The sequence below is a fragment of the Phodopus roborovskii genome, unplaced genomic scaffold (genome assembly GCF_943737965.1).
Source record: "Phodopus roborovskii unplaced genomic scaffold, PHOROB, whole genome shotgun sequence".
Lineage (NCBI taxonomy): Eukaryota > Metazoa > Chordata > Mammalia > Rodentia > Cricetidae > Phodopus > Phodopus roborovskii.
In genome coordinates this window covers 21,005,452-21,029,251 of record NW_026125059.1, presented here as the reverse complement: position 1 = coordinate 21,029,251, position 23,800 = coordinate 21,005,452, and the positions used below count along the sequence as shown (strand labels likewise).

Here is a 23,800-nt window from a genome sequence, read left to right as displayed (position 1 = left end):
ATGTGCTTAAGTAAAAAGAGGTAAATGTGGCCTACAAACCCGACACTCAAATTCTGAAAGAGTATTAAATGGTTTACATCTGAAATGTCCCCTATAAGCTCACAGTTAAAACCCTGATTCCCAGCTGGTGGCATTATTTTGGGACACAGTGGAAATTTTAGGAGATAGGACCTAGGTAAAGGAAGAAAGTCCCTGGAGGTGGGCTTTACAGTTATAGGCAGTCCAAGGCTCTCGCTGTCCTTCCTGTTACTATCTATCCACCATGATGTTTAGCTCCTGACAATCCAGAAATAATGGAGTCAGTTAACCATGGAACAATAACCCTGAACCCATCATGTCTCCTTTCTTCCTTCCTTCCTTCCTTCCTCCCTCCCTCCCTCCTCCCTCTCCCCCTCTCTCTTTCTTCTCTTCTTTCCTTCCTCCTTTCCTCTCTCCCTTCTTTCTTTTAAATGGTTTCTCTCAGGTGTGTTGCTACCACAAAAAAACTTTGCACTGTTGACTGAGATCCTCAAAGTTTAAATTGCAGTACACCTGTCTGTTACTTTACTTGCTAGGTGATATATTCTAAAAGCACTTCAGGAGAAGGCCTTTGTTTTGGCAAAGGGCCAAGGGTATGGCCTATCATGACAGGAAGTCACAGAAGCCACATCCACAGTCAGATGCAGAGAATGATGGATGTACACACTCCATCATGCACTCCAGGACCCAGTGAACCTCTGTCTGACAATCACTCCCAATTGTGCCTGGAGGTGATTCCAGATCTTGCTTACAATGAACAATGACCAACCCAACACTATAATGAACAGAGCTGTGTAATTTAAAAATTGTCTTTAGGTCTGAGAGTGTAGTGCAGTGGTAGAGTGCTTGCCTAGCATGCTTAAGGCTTTGGGCTTAATCTCCAGCAATACAAGAAAAAAAGTGTGTGTGTGTGGCGGGGGTGGGGGGGGTGGGGGGGGTGGGGGGTGGGGGGTTGTAGAGATGAACCAGATAAAAGCATGTACTGCTTTTGCAGAGGACAGTTTGGTTCCCAGCACCCACATCAGACAGATTACAAATGCCTGTAATTCCAGCTCAGGGGACCCCAAAGGCACCAACAGTCAGTTCCTCTCTTCTCTTCCTCTCCCCCCCCACTCTCTCTCACTCACACACACACATACACACAAACCACACAAAAACAAATCTTTAAAAAGAGTGAGTGTATTGCTCATTCCTCCTACATTATGAGTCCACGTTATCTGATACCTACTAAATTGTATACAATGTAACCAAAGATTTATTATTTATAGCATACTAAGTTGGATAGCTTACCACCATCTGTCATTTCACAATCACCACTGTATGCCACAACTTCTCTTGGAATACTTTTTAAGAGAACACTCCTATATACCTACAAGCCAGAGGGGGAAGGATCACAAAGTCACAAAGAGATACAAATCAAGCAAAATCCAAACAACAGCAAAATAAAGTCAGTTAAGAAATAATTCTCATATGGGTTATCATCAAGAGTTAAAATTGGCCAGGCAATAGGTCATACATCTTTAATCCCAGCACTCAGGAGGCAGAAGGAGGCAGATCTCTGTGAGTTCAAGGCCAGCTTAGTCTACAAGTAAGTTTCAGGACATCCAAGGCTACACAGAGAAACCCTATCTTGAAAAAACAAAAAGAAAGAAAGACCGGAGGTGGGGGGAATGGGGAAGGGGGGGAAGGTTGGTTGGTTATTAGTAGTCAAGTGTTGTGGTGTACACTTTTAATCCCAGCACTCAGGAGGCAACAGGCAGATCTTGGTGAATTTAAATCCAATCTGGTCCATATAGTCAGTTCCTGGTCAGATAGGGCTACATAGTGAGATTGTCTCAAAAAAACAAAACAAAGCAAAATAAAACCCAACAAACAATGAAATTTTATTACATATATCTTTTGCTAGGTTTTCTAGTGAAAAAAAATCTGTCCTCCTAAAATAAACAGAAGTTAGTTACTCCACAATTTGTGAGAATATATGCATGATATGGATGAGTCAGAAAGAGTCAAGATTTCCTGGCTTCTATTAAACAGTCCTTTAACAAGCCTATTTCTTGGGGGCTGGAGAGATGGCTCAGTGGTTAATAGTACTGACCACTTTTCCAGAGGACCCGGATTCAGTTCCCAGCACTCACATGGAGGATCATAACCGATTGTAACTCCAGTTCTAAGGGACCTGACACCCTCACACAGATGTACATGCAGGCAAAACACCAATGCACATAAAATATAACACCAATGCACATAAAATAAAAAAAATAAACAAAATTTAAAAAAACAAAAGAAACCTACTTCATGAGTTTACTAACCAGAATATCCAAACTACAGTAAAACAATCAAATAACTACTTTTTATGACTTGTCAGTAAAGAAATGGCACACAAATCTATTTTTGGACAGTAAGAAAAAGAAAATGTAACTTACATGACTATTAGCTTGTGGCTGATTCCTATAACTTTTCATTATTTCTTGAAAAGTTCGTTCTTCTTTTGTTACCTAGAGAATAAAAAAAAAAAAAATTACATTTATCAACTGCTTTTGAAAGAAAATGGCTCTGAACAAACACTTCAATTATAGTTTGGTATTGAGAGCAGGCCTGCAGAAAGCCATTAACTCCAGGCCAATCTATGACTAAAAACCACAAACCATTATGATTTTTGCTACATTTAAAGTTCAGTCTTTGCAGCCTGTGGGGACACAGTTAACAGTTTCATTAATCAAAAAGCACTAGACCTGGCATGATAGAACTATAATGAAAATGAATTTTACGAAAAACAGGAGAATAAAACAAAGACCTGTTGAACCTCCTGCAGTCTTTGGTTTTATTACTTTTAAGAAATAACTTACAAGTAAATTAACTACTCACTATTAGACAGAAAATGTCTTATAGTGATTCATAAAAGAACTGAGTAGTTATTACAGGATTAGATTTTGAACGTTTTAAGAGACAGTTTGTAGGAGTTCTAATACTTAGAAGTCACAGTAGGCCTAAGGAAAGGAAACAGACTAGTGACCCAGAGGAATCCCTTCTGTTGTCTGTTATTATAACATAGGCTTCAATTTATTCTTCTCTGAATTAACACTGAACCCATTTTCTATAATGATAACTTAGAAGTGGAAAAGCCTCAATTCTAACAGATTTTTGGAAAAACACAAATGATTTTAATGAAAAACATTTATTAATACTTTGTATAGAGATTTTTTTATTTTTATATGTATGAGTATATTGTCTACATGAATGCTTATGTTCCAAATGCATGTCTGGGGGCAAGGCAGCCAAAAGAGGATATCAGATCCCCTAGAACTAGAGTTACAGGACATTGTAAGCAGTCACGTTGGGTGCTAGGAATTGAACACGTGTCATCTTGAAAAGTAACCAGTGTTTATATCCACTGAGACATCTCTCCAGCTCCTATATATCGATTTTAAAGAGGTATTAGACAGGAAGGTCACAAGAGAGTCTGGGAACATACCCTTTGCCTCAAACACTTAAAAATCAGGTCTTAAAATTATATACACTGGCTAAGATTGCTAGTTTGGCTAATACATTGTCAAAATAGAAGTTTAAATTATTTTTCTCATACATGTCAAATTTTTAAAAAAACAAACAAGATGGTCTATTTTGTGACCTAAAACATGGTGTAACAACTGAAAGCAAAAACTATTTGCAAAGCAGCATGATTTAAATCAAAGAAAAGCAATATAGAACAGAGGCATCCTACACCAGATTACAAATGAAGAGAGCCCACCTGTGTTGCCACTTACTGGGTAACTTTAGCCAAGGCATTTTCCATTCTGGGCTTTACTCATCTGAATGCAATGTTCATTTTACCTTTAAGTCTTACATCAGAGATGTCACAGGTAGAGGTAGAAATGTGATATTCAAATTTCCCACTCCCTTTAAGCCACTGTATTCTTTTTAAAAACTTAGGATTTCATGTATGGTTATAATGATGGTGTATGTGAACTCAGGAGCATATCTGGTACAGAACACGTGAACATCAGAGGACATTACTCAGTAGTCAGTTTTCCCTTTCTCCTCTTCCACTGTGGGTACCAGAAATCAAATTGAGGCTATCAGGCTTGTGTGGCAAGCACCTTTAAGCACCTTTACCCAATGAGATAGCTCACAGGTCCACGGTAAACTGTAGTCTTATTGAGTGGGAAAGCTGATAATTATGAAACTTAAAGGAAAGTCCAGACAATGTAATAGCTTGAAATTATTAATTATAGTAAACAATATTGGCTTGTAGCATAAAAGGAAAATTAACAATCAAGTTCAGCAGCTTTTTATGGATGCTTCAAGTTAAGGCAACTAGGGCAAAGACCTTCTCCCATCCTATACATACTTTTGCCATGATGTAAAACGCACACAGAAGGAGCTGATCCAAATGCCTATCTTTCATTAAATCAGGGCAGTGAACTAAAGTGAATTCAAAACATGTCCAGATCTTCCTTCGTAACTCATTTGAAACATCAAGTTTTAAACATAAATCACGTAAGCGCACACTTGCCAAATGATAGACCTAAGATAGAAGAAAACAAATTGTTATAAAACAAATAATTTCTCAAGTTTTTATGTCTTACCATGAATATGGGCTTATAGGCCAAGGTTTAAAAGCATGTAGGCTGTTAATTATCAAGTCATCAAAATTTCCCTGTTTTATAGCAATCATTCACTGCTGGATAGAGAGTACAGATGAAAGCAAAATACTCTTTGGAAAATTCCTTTACAGTGTTTTTTTTTTTTTTTAAAGATCATGCCTATAACTCTATAATGCCAACATGTAAACTAAGGGGAAGTAAAAGCAGGGTTTACCTGCATCCTAACTATTATGACTTCAAATTTTTTCAAGTGTTCAGAAGCCCCTGTGTATTCTCTTTGGGTTGGAGTAAAATTGCTGGAATGTTTACTATGCCAGGTAGTAAAGATCTGAATTTTTCTGAGCCTGAAAATGACTCAGGAAGCAAAATTATTAAAAACAAACAAACAAACAAACAGTCTCTTGTGGTTGGAAAGATGGCTCCATGGTTTACAGTGTGCCTAGTGCCTGAGGAGGCTACAAGAATGTCAGAATCTCTGGGATTGTAGTTACAGACAATTGTGAACCGCGACTGGGTGCTGGGAACTGAACTTGGGTCATCTGGTAGAGCATCCAGTATTCCTAACTACTAAATCATTTCTCCATCCCCTAAATAAACATATTTTTAAAATAAGGTAGGGAGTGATGAAGGAAGACATCCAATATTAACCTCTAGCTTCCATGCATATCCACACATACATATGCATGAATACATATTTAAAAGAAAAAGAACTTTTGTCAAAGCTAGGAACTTTTATGTACCAAAGAATATAATCAACAGAGTAAAAAAGAGTTAAAAAAAAAAAAAAACTGCAATGGATGGGAAAAAAATATCTAAAATCATGAATCTGAGGGTACTGCGCAAGTATGGTGCATAGATATACAAGCAGGCAAAACACCCATACACATAAAAATAATCTAAATGTAAAATAAAAGTGAATACACAATGCCCTGGTTCAATACTCAATACCCCAGTCCATAAAAAAGAAAGTGAAAATCCAAACTATGATGAATTACTACTCAACACTCATGTCTCTTATTAAAAAAAAATAAATAAATAAAGAAAATGGTGAGTTCTACTGCTTCTCTTCTGTGAGGACTGCGGCTTCTACCGACAATGCATATCTTAGTGAAAACTGGAAGTTAAGCCCAGCGCACCACTAAGAAAGTCCAACAAACCTTTTTCACTACAATATCTAGAAGAGCCTTTTTTGTTCCTGTTCCTGGGCTTGAGGGGACGTGTCTTAGTTTCCCCTTTCTTTTAACTTTTTAAAATGTTACATTGTACTATCAATAAAATTTGTGTATTCCTACACACACACACACACACACACACACACACACAAACACCCCAAAACCCACAGAAAATCCTTGTTGATAAGGAGAACAGTTCATTAGTAGTAAAGTGGAGCCGTCATGAAGAAAACGGAGTGGCATCGAGGCTGGGGGGAGATACAAGAGCTCCTCACTGAAGTGCTTGCTGTACTGTCATGAGAACTGGGGTTCAGTGCCCAGAACTAACTAAAAAGAAACAGGGTGTGGTGGGGTGGGAATGGGTGGAGCTGATGGGAATCCCTGAGACTGGCTTGCCAGCTAGCCTAGCTTACCTGGTGAATTCCAGATCAGTGAGAGGCTCTCAAAAAAAAAAAAAAAAAAAAAAAGAAAGGTGAATGGCACATAAAGAGTGACAGTCAAGGTTATTCTCTGCCTACAGACCCCGACACATTAAATACTGAATTACTATCTCATTTCTAGGAATATACTTGAACTAAAAGCAAGACTCAGTGTCAATACTACCAAAAAGCAATAAACAAAATGTGCATATGTACACAGAACTATTATTCATTCAGCTTTACAATGGAAAGAAATTCCCACATAGGCTTTCTCACAGATGAATGTTGAAGGTGTGCTCAGTGAAATAAGCCAGCCAATAAAGACAAACTGTTGGGTGACTTCACTCAATAGGGCACCCTTCAAATAGGGAGTCAAATTCATAGAGACAAAAAAAAAAAAAAAAAAAACCAGAATGGTGACTGTCGGAGGTTGAGAGCAAGAGATGATGGCTTTCTCTTTGACATGTAGTTTCTGAGTGGGAAGATGAAAAAGTTCTGGAGATGGACTGAGGCAAAGGTTGCACAATAATGTTAGTGTTATCTAGCTCCAAACTGTACACCTAAAAATTAAAGCTGCATATTTTAGGCTATGTATATTAAAAAAAAAAAAAAAAGTAAAAAAACGAGGCTAGGCTACCACTGCCCTGTATTCAATCTTTCTTGAGTAAAGTTAACTCTTCTCAGAGGCTATAGAAACACATACCTTTCTATAAAACAGTGCTAAGGACCCGGTTCTCTTGGGTTTGCTTATTCCAGTCAGATGAGCATCTTGTGCTTTAGTCAGATGGGTCTGTTTTGGAGAAGCACCAATTAATGACTGGGCAGTCAGTGATACAGGGCTCTCAGCTTTGCACTCCTGAGTTGTATTCATGGAAATAGGAACCAGTGTGATCTCTCCAGCATCATTGGCAACACCTGAATGCACAAGCAATAGTTCTCAGTTTGAGATATAAGCTCAATGTTCCCAGTAAAGTTGTCAGTTTATATATACACATATGTATGTCTGTGTATGTATAAGCATAGGGATATGTCAGGAAAAAAAGGCAGCTGTAACATAGTAACTATATGTTGAAAATGAAGTTTTGTTTTTCTCTTTCTGAAACAAGATCATGATTCATTTTGATAATTTTATTTAAAGAAACAAATTTTGAGTAGGAGGCTATGATGATTTATGCCTATAATCTCTGTACTGGGGAGTCTAAAGCAGGAGGATTATTGTGCATTTGAGGCCAGCCCAGATACAGGATTCTATCATTCTTGCTGTGAACTTGTACACCTTGGGCATAGCCTCAGGCAGATGAAAGCAGAAAAAGGGAAGTTTGAGGTGTGGCTTTCCTTTGGGCAGTCTTTCTGGTGGGTCAGCAGATTGGGTAAGAAGGGCAGAGAAACGCTCCCACAGTTCTTTGTATTTCTTGTGTAATTGTTGCCCAATAAATGCCTATTTATCATTTATCTCGGGTCTAGTGAAATAATTACATCTTTGCCTTCACATGGTGAGTTAAAGCCAGCCAGGTATAGAGGCCCTGTCTCAAAAATAAACAGACAACCAAAAAAAACCTTGTCCTTTATTTTGTATGTGCCTATGATGATTTTATATGTCAATTAAAACTTTTAAAAACATCCTTTACTTATTTTGTTTATAGGGAGGAATGTGTGTATGTGCCATGGTGTGCGTGGAAGACAGAGGACACCCTGCAGGGGTCAGTTCTCTCCTTCCACCATGTGAGCTATGGGGACTGAACTTGGGTTATCAGGCTTGTAGGAAAGATCCTTTAGCTGATGAGACATCTCACTGGTCCTACTTTAATAATTTAAAAAGCATATTTTACTCCTTTGTACACTTAAGATGTCTTTAAGTGAAAAAAATCTCCCCTAGAATACTAATTTATAAAGCTCAGATAATAAAGCAAATTCTAACAACAGAAAGGCTTATAAATTTATAAAAATGAGAAAATCTGAAAAGTAGTATAGGCTCAAAACAAAACAAGAGGTGGAGGACTGGATACTTTTAGGGCAGTAAGACCTATGTATGCCACTATGAAGGCAGGCACATGTTATTTTACATTATCAAAATACACAGAACGTAGAATACCAAGGGTGAACCTTGATGTAAACTGTGGGCTTTGGGTGGTGATGCACCAATGCGGGCTCACTGATTCTAAAGAAACATGCTGGCCTGGTGTAATGTTGATGCTTTCAGAGGCTGTGGGAGAGCAGGAATGAAGACAGGGAATGTATGAGAATATCTCTCCTCAATTCTGCAGTGAATTTTAAACTTCCCTAAAATACAGGGTCAGTTAAAGGAAAAGAATTTTGGTTTAAAAATAAAATACTGGGGCTAATAAGAGCATTTGTTGCTCCTGCAGAGGACCCAAGGTTCAGTTCCCAGTATTTACATGGTGGCTGACAACTACCTGTACTCCAGTCCCGGGGGAATATGGTATCTTCTTCTGGCTTCTGTGGGTATCAGGCATACTCATGGTGCATAGACACCCATGCAGACAAAACTCTTATGTACATTAAAAAAAAAAAAAAAACTTTAAAAAAGAGGTTATGTAATCCAATTTAGTAAGACATTTCTTCTTTTTTTTTCAAGACATGTTTCTCTGTAGCTTTGGAGCCTATCTCGGAACTCGCTCTGTAGAGATCTCTACCTCTGCCTCCTGAGTACTGGTATTAAAGGCATGCACCACTACTGCCCAGCACTTAACAAGACATTTCTTCAATTTTTATGTAACCCAAAAGTATAAAGTAGAGATAAAGATGTTACCATGCAAAGGAACTGTAACTTTCTGTCCTGTTGTCCCTGTTACTGTGGTTGTGGTCATTGTCAGCAGAGCTTGCCCAGGGGAAATTGATAAACTTTCAGCAGTAACACTTGAAGGAGCAATTTTCAGTTTTGTTCCTTCTGCGATGATCTTATCCATAAACATCTCCTTTGGTGGGTCATCTCCAAAAAGTCTCCTCTTAGCACTCCCTGCAGCAGGAGAGCTGAAGCGTTCATGGACAGAGATCGGAGACAATGGTTGCATATCTAACAAAAAGAAAAAGAGTTTAAAATCAGGTTTACTTATCCTATGCTAAGCACTTGAGATCTATAAGTAAACAACATGGGCTCCATCCTCATAAATATCAAGTGTAGAGGAAGAGAGAGACACAGTCATTACAGTATTAGTATGAGGGCTATCGCAGCTCATCTTTCTGGATTCCTGAAGTTCTGTCCATACCAGCAGAGGAACATATTAAGAATAAAGGAGAAGCTGAGAGGTAGAATGATGTGACCACAAATTCAAGAATTAGCTTTTATCTCCCAATATTATCTACTAAATAGCACCCAAGAAAAAGGTACGCACATACAAACTCATTTTGGGGTCATATTTTGTCACTCCCCACACTCCCAGCAGTTTAAGGCAGTGCTGAGTATTAAAGATGATACAGATCATCTTTAAATAGGTCCATCAGAAAACATGAGAAACAGTGATTCATGCCACAGCTGACTTTGCCTTAATTTGAGTGTCTTCTGCCATCAAAACCAAAGTGAGGATTATGGATTGGTGATGAGTCAATAAAGTGCCCATCATGCAACCATAGAACCTGGAGATTTGGAGCCAACACCCACATAAAAAAGCCAGGAGTGGTCACACAGGTTTGTGACCCTAACAAACGGTGAAGGGAGAACAGGGAAGGGCAGAGACAGGAAGATACCAAAGCTTACTGGCCAGCCTGCCTCAAGGGAAAAGGCATAGAGCACTAGAGGAAGACATGTGATGCTAACCTGTCACACACACAGTTAGGGACTAGGCCTCTCCCAGTGCTGTTTATCTGCAGCACTGCCTCCATCTTCCCCTCAGCGGGAATGAAGGTTCTCCAGACTGTTTCAATACTACATGTTCTTTTTTAAGGATGAAGAGATAATTTATTCTAGGACCAAATGTGAGTGACCACAGTCTAGGAACACAGATTTAATTTGTCCCAAATTCCATATTTCAATATGGTAACACGTTTATTAAGTTTTCATATTAACATAACATAGACAGTCATGAGCCAAAAGTTTTTTTTCAGATACATCAATGGAAACAGGTTGGTTACAGCAATGTGTAGCAATCTCTGCTGTAGAACTCTTCTGCTTTCTGATGACATATTCTATCTCTTTCTGTTTTTTTCTTTTTTTTTTTTTTTTTTTTTTTTTGAGACAGGAGTTTCTCTTTGTAGCCCTGGATGTCCTGGAATTCTCTGTAGATCAGGCTGGTCCTTAACTCCACCTGCCTCTGCCTCCTGGATGCTGGGATTAAAGATGTGTGTACCACTTTGCCCGGCTCTCCGACAGTATTCTTAACTTTCCAGTTGGTGAAATTACAGTTAAAATATTCTCAGGATAGTCCCATGGACATTGGGTCATACGTAGAGGTAGCAATAAATAGTAATTAAATGTTTTTGGTCACTATGCAGGCTAGCTTTATGTTAATTGACACACAAGCTGGAGTCATCTGGAAAGACAGACCCTCAACTGAGAAAATACTCCCACCAGACCAGCCCATGGGCAAGCCTGTAGGGCATTTTCTTTACTGATGATTGATGTTGGAGAGCCTACCTATTTCACTTTGGCCCATGGGGCCTGGAGGCCCTGGGTACTATACCAAAGTAGAGTGAGGAAGCCATCACTCCTTCACCTCCTCTAAATCAGCTCCTCCCTCTAGGTTCCTGCCCTATTTGAGTTCATGCCCCGAACTCAATGTGATGTGGAACTATAAGCTAAAACAAACCTTTTCTTACCCAAGTTGAGTTTTGGTGATGGTGGTTTATCACAGCAATAGAAACCTAAGAGAGTTACTAATAACTATACCTGTCAAATAATAAATGGATTTTGCCCTCCAAAAGTCAACATATTCTCAATAGCTCCAGCACTGTTCAAAAGTTGAAATCCAAAGTCTCCTTTGACTCAAGGAAAACTATTAGTTGTGAGCCTCTAAAAAACACTGTAATACAAGTTACATATTTCTGGGTTTTGCATCGCTTTTAGCTTTTGAGACAGGGCCTCACTATGCAGCCATGGCTGGCCTGGCACTCACTATGTAGACCAAACCAGACTGACCTTGAACTCACGGGGATCCACCTTCCACTGCCTCCGGTGTCCTCAGATAAAGCACCACCACATCCAGCTCAAGTCTAATATTTCTGAGATATACTCAATCCTACATCACTGTCCACAAGTTTTTCTTTTAACCACTTGCCTGAGCCAATTTCACAAGTATAAAATGTGCTTTTTTTGCTTTTGTGAATGTAAGGCAAACATTCTAACAATGAACTACAGTACCAACCATATATAATGGCAAGGGCATCTCAGTTATCTATTTTACCTTCAGTAGCTAATTAGTTAATCTACTTTCAAAGGATAGGTAATAAAAATTTCTCTGGCAATGATGTGGAGGTTCTGTGTTTTAGAGATGGTCGGGGGAGCAGCTAAATGAAAATCTTTCAGTGATTCTGGCTGTTATAAAATAGCTCTGCTTTTGTTAGTCCTCAGGACACAAGTAGATTCTTATAGTGCCCATGACTCACGAGAGTCTGTGGACCCGAAATATCCTTTCTTACTAGAGCACTTGCTTAGCATGGCTTGAGGCTCAGAGTTTGATCCTCAGGCCCACAAAACAAAATAAAAACTCACAAAGAGTAATTTAGATGATGCTTGCTGCCTTCCCGTTTCATTAATAACAGAGCATCTTTATTTCTGCCCTGGCAAACTGTCATATTTTTAAAAGTATGGATGGATCAGCTATTAATTCTCATATTAATTAAATTGAGTGTCTACCATATTTTTTCCAGTATTTGCTAAGTGACAGTAAAACAGATAAGGTTTTCTCAACTACTCTGTAATTCTAGCACTTAGGAGGCTGAGGACAGAGGAGCATAAGTCTGTGGGATACACAGAGAAGCTCTCTCAAAAACAAAACGAACACACACACACACACACACACACACACACACACACACACACAAAAATCAAGAATTACATAATTCAAAAAGCAGAGTATGTCAATTGGTAAGTCATAAAAAAAAAAACAAGACTGCACCACAATCCTCCCATTACTAAGGCTCAAAGGGGATAATTTTAAGAGTATAGATAAGTCTTTTAGGGGATACAGCCCAGTAGCAGAGGATAATTTTTTAAATTATATTTTAATTCATTTAGTTAGGAGAATGGCAGTCCATGGTGCACAAGCAGAGGTCAGAGACAATCTGAGAGTTGGTTCTCTACCTGCAGCATGGGGTCCTGGGGACTCAGGCAAGTTGTCAGGATCAGTGACTATTTCTAATACTCATTCAATAATTTTGCCTCCTCTACTTTCCTCCCATCTCCTTCCTTCTTCTCCCCATCTAAGATCTTTTGCTATAACCCTGGCTGTCCTGGAACTCATAGAGATCTTCCTGCTTCTGCTTCTTGAATTCTGGAATCAAAGGCATGCATCACCAGGCCCAGCCCATAAATGCTTTTAATATGAAGAAGTTATATAACAGGCCACATAGAGGTATGGGTGAAAGCATTGAGCTTGTCAAATATTAATGAAGAAATCAGATGTTTTACTATATTATAGAGTTTGAAATTTTCGTCTTAAAAAAAAAAAGGGTCTATGCCCCCCCCACCCAGTATTTTTCATCAGTGTTATACCTACCCCGTCGAAGACTCCCACTATCAGTCCGAACTTCCTTCACTCTTGGATGTATTATTGGAGACATTGGCATCATAGGGAGATGTCCCTGTACATTCCCTCCATTTCCTATTTCAAAGTTATTTGGGAATATAACCTACAGAAAACAAAAGCCACTTCACCTTACAAAGACGAACCAAGTAATAGACACTTATGAGAAAAAGAAACCTTAGTTTATTTCACTCCCCTTTTCACTTCTTCATAAAATGTAACATTTTTCAATAGCTCCAATAATTACAATGTGACCCAGTAATTCCAGCATAGATAAAACACTATTCATAGACACCCAAGGGAAATCAAAATATGCCCATAAGAACTCATGTATGAATATTCATAGCAATATCTCCTCTGACCCCCAGACACAGGCTTTCTTTGTATGTAGTACTGGCTGTCCTGGAACTTGCACTGTAGACTAGGCTAGCGCGGAACTCACCAAGATCTGCCTGCTTCTCCCAAATGCTGGGATTAAAGGTGTGCCCCACCACTGCCAGGCCATTTTTTTTTTTTAATTTTCATATACTATATTTTGATTGGGTTGGAGGGATAGATAGTGCAGCAGTGGATTGTATTGACTGCTCTTCTAGAAGACCTGGATTAAATTCTCAGCACCCATATAGCAGCTCACAACTATCTATAACTCCAATTCCAGGAAACCCATGACAAAAACACCAAGTAAAAATAAATTAAAAAAAAACAATATATTTTAATTTCCCCTCCCCCAATTTCTCTCAGATCCTCCATACCTCCCTACCCACTCAACTTTAAGTTCTTTTTCTCTTTAAAATAAAGAAAACAAGAAATACATAAAAAAAACCCACAAAAATGAAAATAAAAATAAGTGAAAGACCAATAAGACAAAAACTGCCAATATAAAGCAAAATGAAACAAAAGTCCATAAAAATATCACTTTGTTTTGTGTTGACCAACTACTCCTGAGCAAGGAGCCTGCCCTAAAATGTAGTTGATATACCCAGTGACACTCTATTGGAGAAAAGCCGGTAACAACTGTACATCTTTTTATATCTGAGGTGGGACTCCCTGTTTATTTCCCCCTCAGTGCTAGTACATCTTTGGCTTGAACCTGTGTAGAGCATCATTCTGAACAGCCAAGAGAAGAAAATGTAAATGTCTCTCAAATGAAAGACGAACAAATAAAATGTGGCATATATATTCAATAGAGTATTTGACAATGAAAGGAAAAGAAAAGCAATATATAAGAAAGTGAAAAGAAACAAGACATCATGGCATAGCTATTTATATGACTATGCAAATTTATAGAGACAGCAAGTGGATTAGTGGTTGCTTAGGAAGAAAAAGGGAGATTAGAGAAAAGGTATAACCAAGTAGTGAGATTCTAAAGATGTGATGCCTATAAACCGTTATTATGTCTGTACATACCAATATATTAAAACTTACTCAACTGTACACTTTAAATGGGTGAATTGTATGGTACATGAATCTTACTTTCAAAAGGCTCATTTAAAAAACTGATTGGGTGGTGGTGGCGGCACATGCCTTTAATCCCAGCACTCAAGAGGCAGAGGCAGATGGATCTCTGAGTTGAGGCCAGCCTGATCTACAGACAGAACAGCCGAGAATACACAGAAACCCCATCTTAAAAAACCAAACCAAACCAAACCTACCAAACAAAAACTGTTATTAGCTTAGCCCTGACTTACTTCTTCACAGGTAGGAACTTTGCTTGCAGAAGCATGGAGAGATTCCCACAGTGCAGAATTACTACTCCAAGCTAAACTTTCCAAAATCTGCTCTTCAATGCTGTTCAGGTGTTTCACCATATCTCTGGAAAGCCCTTCCTCTGATCGGATCACCACCTCAATAACCTGGAAGGAAGTTGAAACAATAATGAGGTTAGACCAACAAGCAATCACTGGTCTAGGCATACAAACATGAATGACTTTAATTTTACTGTCATATAGAAGCACATTGGAGCCATAATTCTGTGAACTGCTAGTATCTGCATATATTGTAAGTTAAAATACAAGATGCTTTTAAGCCTTTTTTCCTTTCTCTTTGTTCTTTTCATTCAATACATCCTGACTGCAGTCTCCCATCTTCTCCAAGCTCCCCCAACCTCCCTTCTCCCTCCAGATCCACTGGCCTTCCATCTCCCTCTAGAAAATAATAGGTCTTCCAGGATATCACCTCAACACTTTTAAAACATTATCACATACGGGGATGGCATTAACAGTTAAAATGCTTTCTACAAAAGCAAGGGGACTGGAGTTCAGAACCTGGAACTCAACTAAAAGTTGGAGGATATGGTAGCCTGCCAATCTTGGAAGGCAGAGATGGGGGATCCCTGGAGCAGGCTGGCTGGCAAGACTACCTAAATTGGCTGATATGGGTTCTATTGAGACCCTACCTCAAAAGAGGACCATTGAGGAAGATTTCCAACATCAACTTTGGGTTTCCACACACACATGCTCATAGATATATGCTTGCCCACACACATGTAAGCATGCTTACATGTACCTGTACACACTATATACACAGACATGTGAAAAGGAAAAAAAAAAAAAAAACAGAAAAAATGAGATCTATGTCAGTGGGGGAGTACTTGCTTACTATGTGCAAGGTCCTGTGTCCTATCTCTAGAACCAAGTTAATTAAAGAACAGAATAAAATAAAATCACACACATTTCTTTCACTTTTTTTGGTTTTGTTGTTTGAGATGGGATCTCAGGTAGCCCAGACTGGCTGTGAACTTTCTATGTAGCCAAGGATGAACTTCTGATCCCCCTGCCTGCATTTCCTGAGTGCTGGGATTACAGGCATGCTTATAATCTTCATGTCTTTCTTTGTAACAGATAAAAACAGATCCAATGGGTATAAACTGGTGAATAGTCCAAAAGTGGTAGGAATAGTCCTAGCTTCCAGTGTAGTTTCTTTTTAATATACTTTGCCTTTCCCATATTGCCAAAGGACAGAATGAACTATTTGAAAATAGTTATATATTTCTTCTCTAAGAAAATACTGATTAGTTAATGCCTCTAAGAAAATACTGATTAGTTAATGACTCTAGTGCAGAGAGAGGGCCTACAGGCTCTGGAATGATAGACTTTCAAACCCACAGTAGCATTTGGGTACATGCTAAAGGAGGCAAGGCCTATGACAAGGAGAAAATCTGAAGCACTGAGTACCAGGTCACATTTGCAATTCAGTAATTTGAAAAAGAACTCAAACTATAAAATTTGGCTCAATTTACTCCTTCTTTCCTTTTATCTTTGATTGGATCCCCAAAAGAATAATTATTATCAGAACACCTCCAAAAATATTTTTTAACATTGCAACTGTGTTTTTTCAACATTAAAATAAATGTGTTTATGTAAGGTATACATACCATAACAGAACTGTGAAATCACCTTACCTTATAAAAATAAAATGGTTGCAAATCAAGAACTTCAATAATCCAAGGAAAAGTACGGGGTGAGCTATAGGCAAAGAGCACAATTTCCAAACAACAAGCCATCAAGGATCTATGAAATATATCTTGCTCTAAAAGAACCTTGGGGAAGAAAAAGATCAGAGTTTAGTATTTCTTAGTAATTTCAGCCTTGGTCCTTTTAGAAAGAAAAGTATAACCCAGTGGTTGGGAGATGAGGCAGAAAGATTTCTATTCAAGACTAGCTTGGGTTATAAACCAAGATGGAAACCAATCTAGACAGCATATAGAGAAGGGCAGGTAGAGAGGGAGAACGAACTAACTATAAAAAACAAACAAAATACACCGGGCGTTGGTAGCACATGCCTTTAGTCCCAGCACTTGGGAGACAGAGAGGCAGGCAGATCTCTGTGAGTTCAAGATCAGCCTGGTCTACAAGAGCTAGTTCCAGGACAGGCTTCAAAACTACAGAGAAACCCTGTCTCAAAAAACAACAATAACAAAAAGACAAAATAATCTGTAAAAAATTATGCTAAATTATCAGAGATAATAGGATAATTACAATATAGATCCAGTACTGTTATATATGTATAACACTCTCAAGCTGGTAAAGTTTTCCAATTCTATTTACTCTTGTTTACTATAGATTTTGAATTTAAATAAGGTACATGTAAATCTCTGCTTTGAAATGTTAACAAATAAAATATGTGATACTCCCACTGAGACAAAAATTTAGGATTGGTTTTCTTTTAAGTTAATTATTAAAAATACCAAAATATAATTATTTTGTCAGCATAAATGTTAACACTGAAATAGAAGGTGAAATAATAAAACAGCTAAAAGTTCAGGGAAAGATAAAAACCTCTTTTACCATTGAGTAGAAGATCTAACATGTTTTCAGAGTTTTTTGTTTTGTTTTGTTTTTCTTTTTTGGACTTTTGACAGTTTCTCTGTGTAGCCTTGGCCGTCTTAGAACTAAATCTGTAGACCATGCTGGGCTTGAACTCAGAGATCCACCTGCCTCTGCTTCCTGAGTTCTGGAATTAAAGGCGTGCACCACTACCACCCAACTATGTTTTCTGCTTTTAGAAATAGTTATTTGGGGGCCAGAGGAGATGGCTCAGTGGGTAAAGCTGCCTGACAACAAAGTTTGACAACCTGAGTTTGATCCCTGGGACCAACATAGTAAGATAAGAGTGAAACTGACACCTAACCTCCATATGCACACACACACACACACACACACACACAAATCACATTTTTAAAAAAATAATGGCTATTTGAGTCAGCAAGATGGTTCTGTGGGTAAAGTCTTTGCTGTGCAACCCTGACAATCTGAGTTTGATCCCTGAAACTCACATAGGGTTGGAAGAAGGAAAGAACTGACTCCACAAAGTTGTCCTCTGACCTCTAATCCTGCACCATGATGTGCAAATATCTGTACACACATCATATACACAACACTTTTAAAATTTACATTCATTTTTTTTTTTTTGCTTGAGCATGTGTTAGTAGTAGTAGTAAGTATATGTACCATGATATCCACTTGGAGGTATTTTATTGTGTGCTTCAGGGATTAAACTAAGATTGTCTGCTTGCATGTTAAATGCTTTTTACCCACTGAATCATCTTGCTGGACTCCAAAATTACTTTTTAAAAAGCTATCTATTGTCCTTCATTTATCAAGAATCACCAGAGATCAACAAGAGAATAAAAGAATGGAAACCCCATCTAGAATAAGTTGTCTGTAACTACAAACCACAGTCACAATAGACAAGCACCAAAAGGAGAAAGGATGATAAATGACTCAGCAGACAGCAAAATATTCAAATAAACCTGAGGACCTGTAGACAGATACCTTAAGGAGCTTGATATATGAAACCTGGAGGACACACAGCATCCGATGACATAGGCAGAATGCAAAAGGAGAAGGCAGCAAGGACTGACACAGGGAGGCAATTTGAAAGTCTACAGGGGTTAGAGTGTGGGAAGCTACACACAATCAGTATTCTAAGGATCACATGATAGAAAGTGTTCTCTAGAGAAACTGGGCAAGACTCACAGGCACTTAAGAAGAGGTGAAAGTCTATAAACTGGACTATGAGACAGTTTCCCTCCTTTGTCTTGTTCTATAACACCAACAACCAGGCAAGAGATTAGAACAGAATACCAACACGTGAAACTCTCATCACCTGAAACCACTCAACTTTATCCTCAGTTTATCAAATTTTTAGTGCCTTATTCACATGTAAGTAGATAATCAAGAATAACCCACTATTTGCAGAAAACTTTTCCTTGAAATACAGAACAAAACAACAGAAACATTTAGGAGACATGTCCGGCAATAGAGGAAAACATCAAAGAAATATAGTTTACCTTAGAGAATAAAAAAAAAAAAATGCAAAAATTTACAGGTATATGCTCAGTGGTAGAGCACTTGCCTCATATGCATAGGGTTCCGTGTTCATAAAACAGAGCTAGTGTTATAGCACAGTTGGTAGAGTGTGTATCTAGCATGCACAAAACCCTGGGTTCTCTACCACCATAGAAACTGGGTAAGGTGGCACATGCCTATAATCCCAGCACTTGGGAGGTGAAAGCATGAAGATCAGGATTTCAAAGTCATCCCTAGCTATTCAGTGAGTTAGAGGCCAGAGGCCAGCCTAGGTTACATAAGACCTTGTATCAAAATAATAATAATAACAACAACAACAACAACAACAACAATAATAAAAAAGATACATTATTACAAAGTTAACATCAATGGTAAAAGAAAGATACTAAAAAATTCTAGCTGGGCATTGGTGGCATGCCTTTAGTTCCACCACTTGGGAGGCAGAGGTAGGCGGATCTCTGTGAGTTCAAGGTCAGCCTGGTCTACAGAGCTAGTTGCAGGACAGACTTCAAAGCAATACAGAGAAAACCTGTGTGTGTACACACACACACACAATTCCAGAAAGAAGGCTGAGGCAATAGGATCAGGAGTTCCAGACCAGCCTAGGCCACATATCACACTCCAGGCCAGTTTGGGATGCACAGAAAGAACTATTTAAAAATATTCCTGAGCTAGAGAGATGACTCAACATTGGCAACTCTTCCAGAGGTCCTGAGTCTGATTCTCAGCAACCACATGGTGGCTCACAGTCATCTATCATGGGATTCTGATGCCCTCTTCTGGTACACAAGTATACATGTAAATGGAGCACCAACGTATAGTCCTCCGTCTTCCCTGAACAGATTCATCTTTCGCCTCTTGGAAGCTTTCAGATAGTACATTGCTGATCCAGTTCTCTTTGGTTTTCCAATCAAAGCCAATTCTTTCCTTTTTAATAACGCTTTTGTTTTAAAATGTTTTTGCCTGATTTCTTTCTCAGAAGACATCACCTGACTTGGAGTTAGCTGTTGTTTAAACTTGCTCACAGCTTCTTTTATGACTTCCATTCTGCCTTAAAATTAGCTTAATACACTTTCTTTTTTTCCTGAGTAAAGTAGTTCCCTTCAACCCTGGGAGGACTCAAAGGCCTTGCTGGTGACTAGGAGGGTAGATTTACTTACTGACATGTCCATGCCATGAAGTCTTCGTGTTTCCTGGACCATTACAGTCTCTAATATTTTATAATACAAAATTTCTGCCAGTTTCAATCTGTTTACAGCAAAGTCTGTGGGAAATAAAGAAAAGCATATGCTATTGAAATTGTGATGACAACTAAAGAGAAAAACTTTTGCCACTTTAGCTGAAGGGAAAGAATTTTACTTTGGGGGACATTCTCCATACTTAACACTGTGTCAATTTTAAATTTCTTGTCTTACCTATGTGAGATCCTGGCTGTTTATCTGTGGACTGAGTATAGTGTTGGCAGAAAGTCTCTCCTATTCCTTTCACTATTTTCATAATGTTTTCCATAGGATTCCGCATACAAGATCTAAAAAATACAAAAGGAACCCACTAACCAGGAAAAAAAACACAGATTACCAACATTTCTCAAGACTAGGATGTAGCTCAGTGATAGACCGCTTGCCTAGCACCCCCAAGATCATGAATGAACACACACACACACACACACACAAAGAGAGAGAGAGAGAGAGACAGAGAGACAGAGAGATTGGTGATCTCAGCACTAGTATACAAAATCATGAAGATCATGAGTTCAAGATCAGCCTGGGCTACACAGCTAAAGAACAAACAAAACTAAAAAACTAAAAGCTAATAGTTTTTAGTGGCTAGTTCTTTTATCAGTTATTATCTTATAAATCTAAAGCAAGCTTTACACATATAAAACAAGCAATACACAATAAAGCTATGTAGTCCCAATAAATTTCTATAATAAAATTAATGAAAGTAGTAAAATTTCACGTGTAAAAAATTATACATAATGACTACCTTATATATGTTATATAAGTACAAGCATGAGATACATCTTTGTGACTGGTGTATTTTATTTAGACTACTCAAGGCCGAGACACTGGTATATGATTGGCTTCCCTTCCTTTTAGAGGTTAAATCATACTTTATTCTATGTCTACATGTATTGTTTTTCTTTGGTTCCTTCACCTGTGGGCATTTTGCCTCCACATATTGATGGTTGTGAATAATGTTGCAGGAATACAATATACAAATACCCCTTATACCTTTCTAAATCCTATTTTCAGCACGTGAGAGGCAGAGATAGGCAGATCTATCTGTGTGAGTTCCAGTCCAGCCAGGGCTGTATATTGATGCCCTGTTTCAGTAACAACAGCAAAAACTACATAACAACAAAAGATTCTATTTTCAATTTTTTAGTACATTTTCCAAAAGTGGTTTAACCAACTCATACAATAATCAACTTTTACTCTCTGTATCTCTCCTGTTTTTTCTTTTTTTAGACAGGGTTTCTGTGTAACAGTTCTGGCTGTCCTGGAACTCATTTTGTTGTCCTGGCTGGTCTTGAACTCAAAGTGATCTGTCTGTTTCTCTTCTGAGTGCCTGCGCCACCACTGTCCAGCCAACTTTTATTCTTTATAAATATTACCGTGTGATATGGACATCAGAGGATGACTTAGAGAACTGGCTCTCTTTCAACCATGGATGTTAGGCATCAAACTCAGGCTATCAGGATTGTGCAACAAGCACTTTTACCTGATGAGCTACCTCACCAGCCCAACTTGTACTACTCTGAGAAAACATCTTATCATTTCCCACTATTTCCCAGTCCTCAACAACAATGTTCAAGGACCCTAATTTCTTCCTGTTCTTATTTTCTATCTTTTGATTTGAGGGTAGAGTGAAAGATACGCAATCTTGATGGACAAGAGGTGACTTCTCACTGTGGTCTTGATTTGTACTTCTCCAGTTAGTGATGCTTAGCACTCTATCATATTAGCCATTTGTCTCTCTGGAAAGATACCTGAATGTTTTAAACATTTAAAAAAATTATCTATTTATTACTATTGCATGGATGGAGGGGGATGTAGGTCATGGAGTATGTGTGGGACCAGAGGGAACCTTGAGGGAGTTGATTCTGCACACTATGTAAGTCTTGGGGACGGAACTTATCAGGTACTTGCTGAGCTGCCTTACCAGCCTACTTTAAGTATTTTTGATCATGTTATTTTGCTGGGTATGGTAGCACACATTTGGTGCCTGCTTGTGCACCAAATGCATGCAGTGTCCACAGAGGCCAAAGAGAGTCTCAGCCTGATGTAGGTACTAGGAATGAAACCCAGGATCTCCGCAAAAGCAGTAAGTGCAATTAACTGCTGACCCATCTCTCTGGCCCAGGAGCATTTATTATTTTTTATTATATTTATTTATTTCATGTATATGTGTGAGGGGGCACTTGTGTATCACAGAACACATGTGGAGGGCAAAGAACATCAAAGAGTCAGCTCTCTCCTCGCACCATGTGGATACCGGGCATCAAAATCAAATCATCAAGTTTAGCAGCAAAAGTCAAAGATTATGAATGTAGTCCTTCTGAGCCATCTCAGTTGCTCCGAATTCATTTTTTAATATTGTATACTATCTTCATTTTTCTTCTGCATAAGAATATTTTGTTTTCCCAACAACATTCCTTTCTATTCTTTACCTATTGGATGGTCTTTAAAGAGCATTTGACCTTATGTATACACACACACACACACACACACACACACACACACACACACGCACTCCCACTTTCAAAAACCCTGACTCTATTAAAAACATAATTGAACAAAGTATCTAATTTAATAAAACATTCAGGAAAATGATATTATACTTACTCAAAAATATTCACAAGTTGTTCACTTGGTGCATTTTTCAGTCCAGCCACAATACTCTGTAAACGGCTTACACTCTGGGTAGCTGAAGCAACAGGCGTAGTGACTGCCTCTTTTTCTTGTAAATACCGCCGTCCAGTAAGTGGGGTAGAAGGTGCAAATGACTGTTTCTGTCAGAAAAGGAAAATGTGTGAAATTATCGAGTTATTACCTCTGACTCTATATTTGATGGAGTATATGTCCCATCTTCTCTATTCATATTTACTTATTACTTTTCTTCCTTTTCAGGTCAGCCATCAGATGTCCAGCAATAGTATGCTAATGACATTTGTACAACAGAATCATACTTCATATTTGTAGGCTCATTTTACCTCATACAACATATCTAAAAATCTATTTTAATTTTACACATGAGGAAATAGGCACAGATAGTAAAAAATTTGTCTGTGCTAATGAAGTTAATGTAAGAGCTGAGAGATATGCTCCCACTCTCTGCAGGAGTGAATTTTCCATTAGCCTTTGTCCTCTAATAAATCTCACATATAAACATGGAATTAAGCCTTGACCCTCAACACTCCAATCTACAGTTACACAGTAAAGTCAGAAAAAAGCAGTTTGTGTTAAGTACAGGGAACTAAACTACAATTCTGAAGTAACATAACATAGGCTAAGCTGAAGCAATAAGCAGAAGTTTTATATCAAAAAACATATAAACCCAGGTATTATTGGAAAATGTACATAAAATATGACTAATAGCAAGAATAAGTTTAAAAGTTACCTTTCAGAGCTTTCATAGGAAGTATGAAATAGAAACTCAGTATTTAACTTAAAAGATGCATCTGCTGTTAGTAGACTTACACAGAGAAAAGACAAGTATTATTCAGAACTGAGGCCTGACTAGCTTATATTACCTTTTCAAAGTGTTGTTGAAGGTTGTATTCCACATTGGCCTCTGAAGTCAGTTTCCCAAATGGGGTGTCAGCAGCAAACTTTCGAGGTGTTCCAATTTCCTCCTCTGCATCTGCTCCCAAAAAGATCCTCTCATCAAAGTCACCCACAGTTAGAACATATTCCTCATACTCCTTGTTCACTGCTTTGCTGCAAAGAAAATAAAACGGAGCTGTGGGACAGACTCATCTCAGATGAAGACAGATCTAGCCTGCAGCTTGGGAAAAGTGATGACTTTGTATTTTTATTGCCTTTGCTTATCTAATATCAGAGGTTCCTACCTGGT

At 38.3% G+C, this 23,800-nt stretch overlaps 1 protein-coding gene across 1 annotated transcript in view; it reads right to left on the bottom strand.

Moving 5' to 3' along the window:
• The window catches only part of Rbl1 (RB transcriptional corepressor like 1), a 51,494-nt gene that overhangs the window by 15,513 nt on the left and 12,181 nt on the right, over positions 1-23,800 (bottom strand). Inside the window, exons 8-19 of the mRNA XM_051187697.1 lie at positions 23,478-23,664; positions 22,570-22,736; positions 20,137-20,249; positions 19,882-19,985; positions 16,312-16,449; positions 14,600-14,764; positions 12,885-13,017; positions 8,984-9,247; positions 6,917-7,128; positions 4,367-4,543; positions 2,442-2,513; positions 1,309-1,387 (exon numbers count right to left, since the gene is read on the bottom strand). Of these exons, the coding sequence (XP_051043654.1) occupies positions 1,309-1,387; positions 2,442-2,513; positions 4,367-4,543; positions 6,917-7,128; positions 8,984-9,247; positions 12,885-13,017; positions 14,600-14,764; positions 16,312-16,449; positions 19,882-19,985; positions 20,137-20,249; positions 22,570-22,736; positions 23,478-23,664 (1,811 nt within the window). The remainder of the gene's footprint in view (positions 1-1,308; positions 1,388-2,441; positions 2,514-4,366; positions 4,544-6,916; positions 7,129-8,983; positions 9,248-12,884; positions 13,018-14,599; positions 14,765-16,311; positions 16,450-19,881; positions 19,986-20,136; positions 20,250-22,569; positions 22,737-23,477; positions 23,665-23,800) is intronic.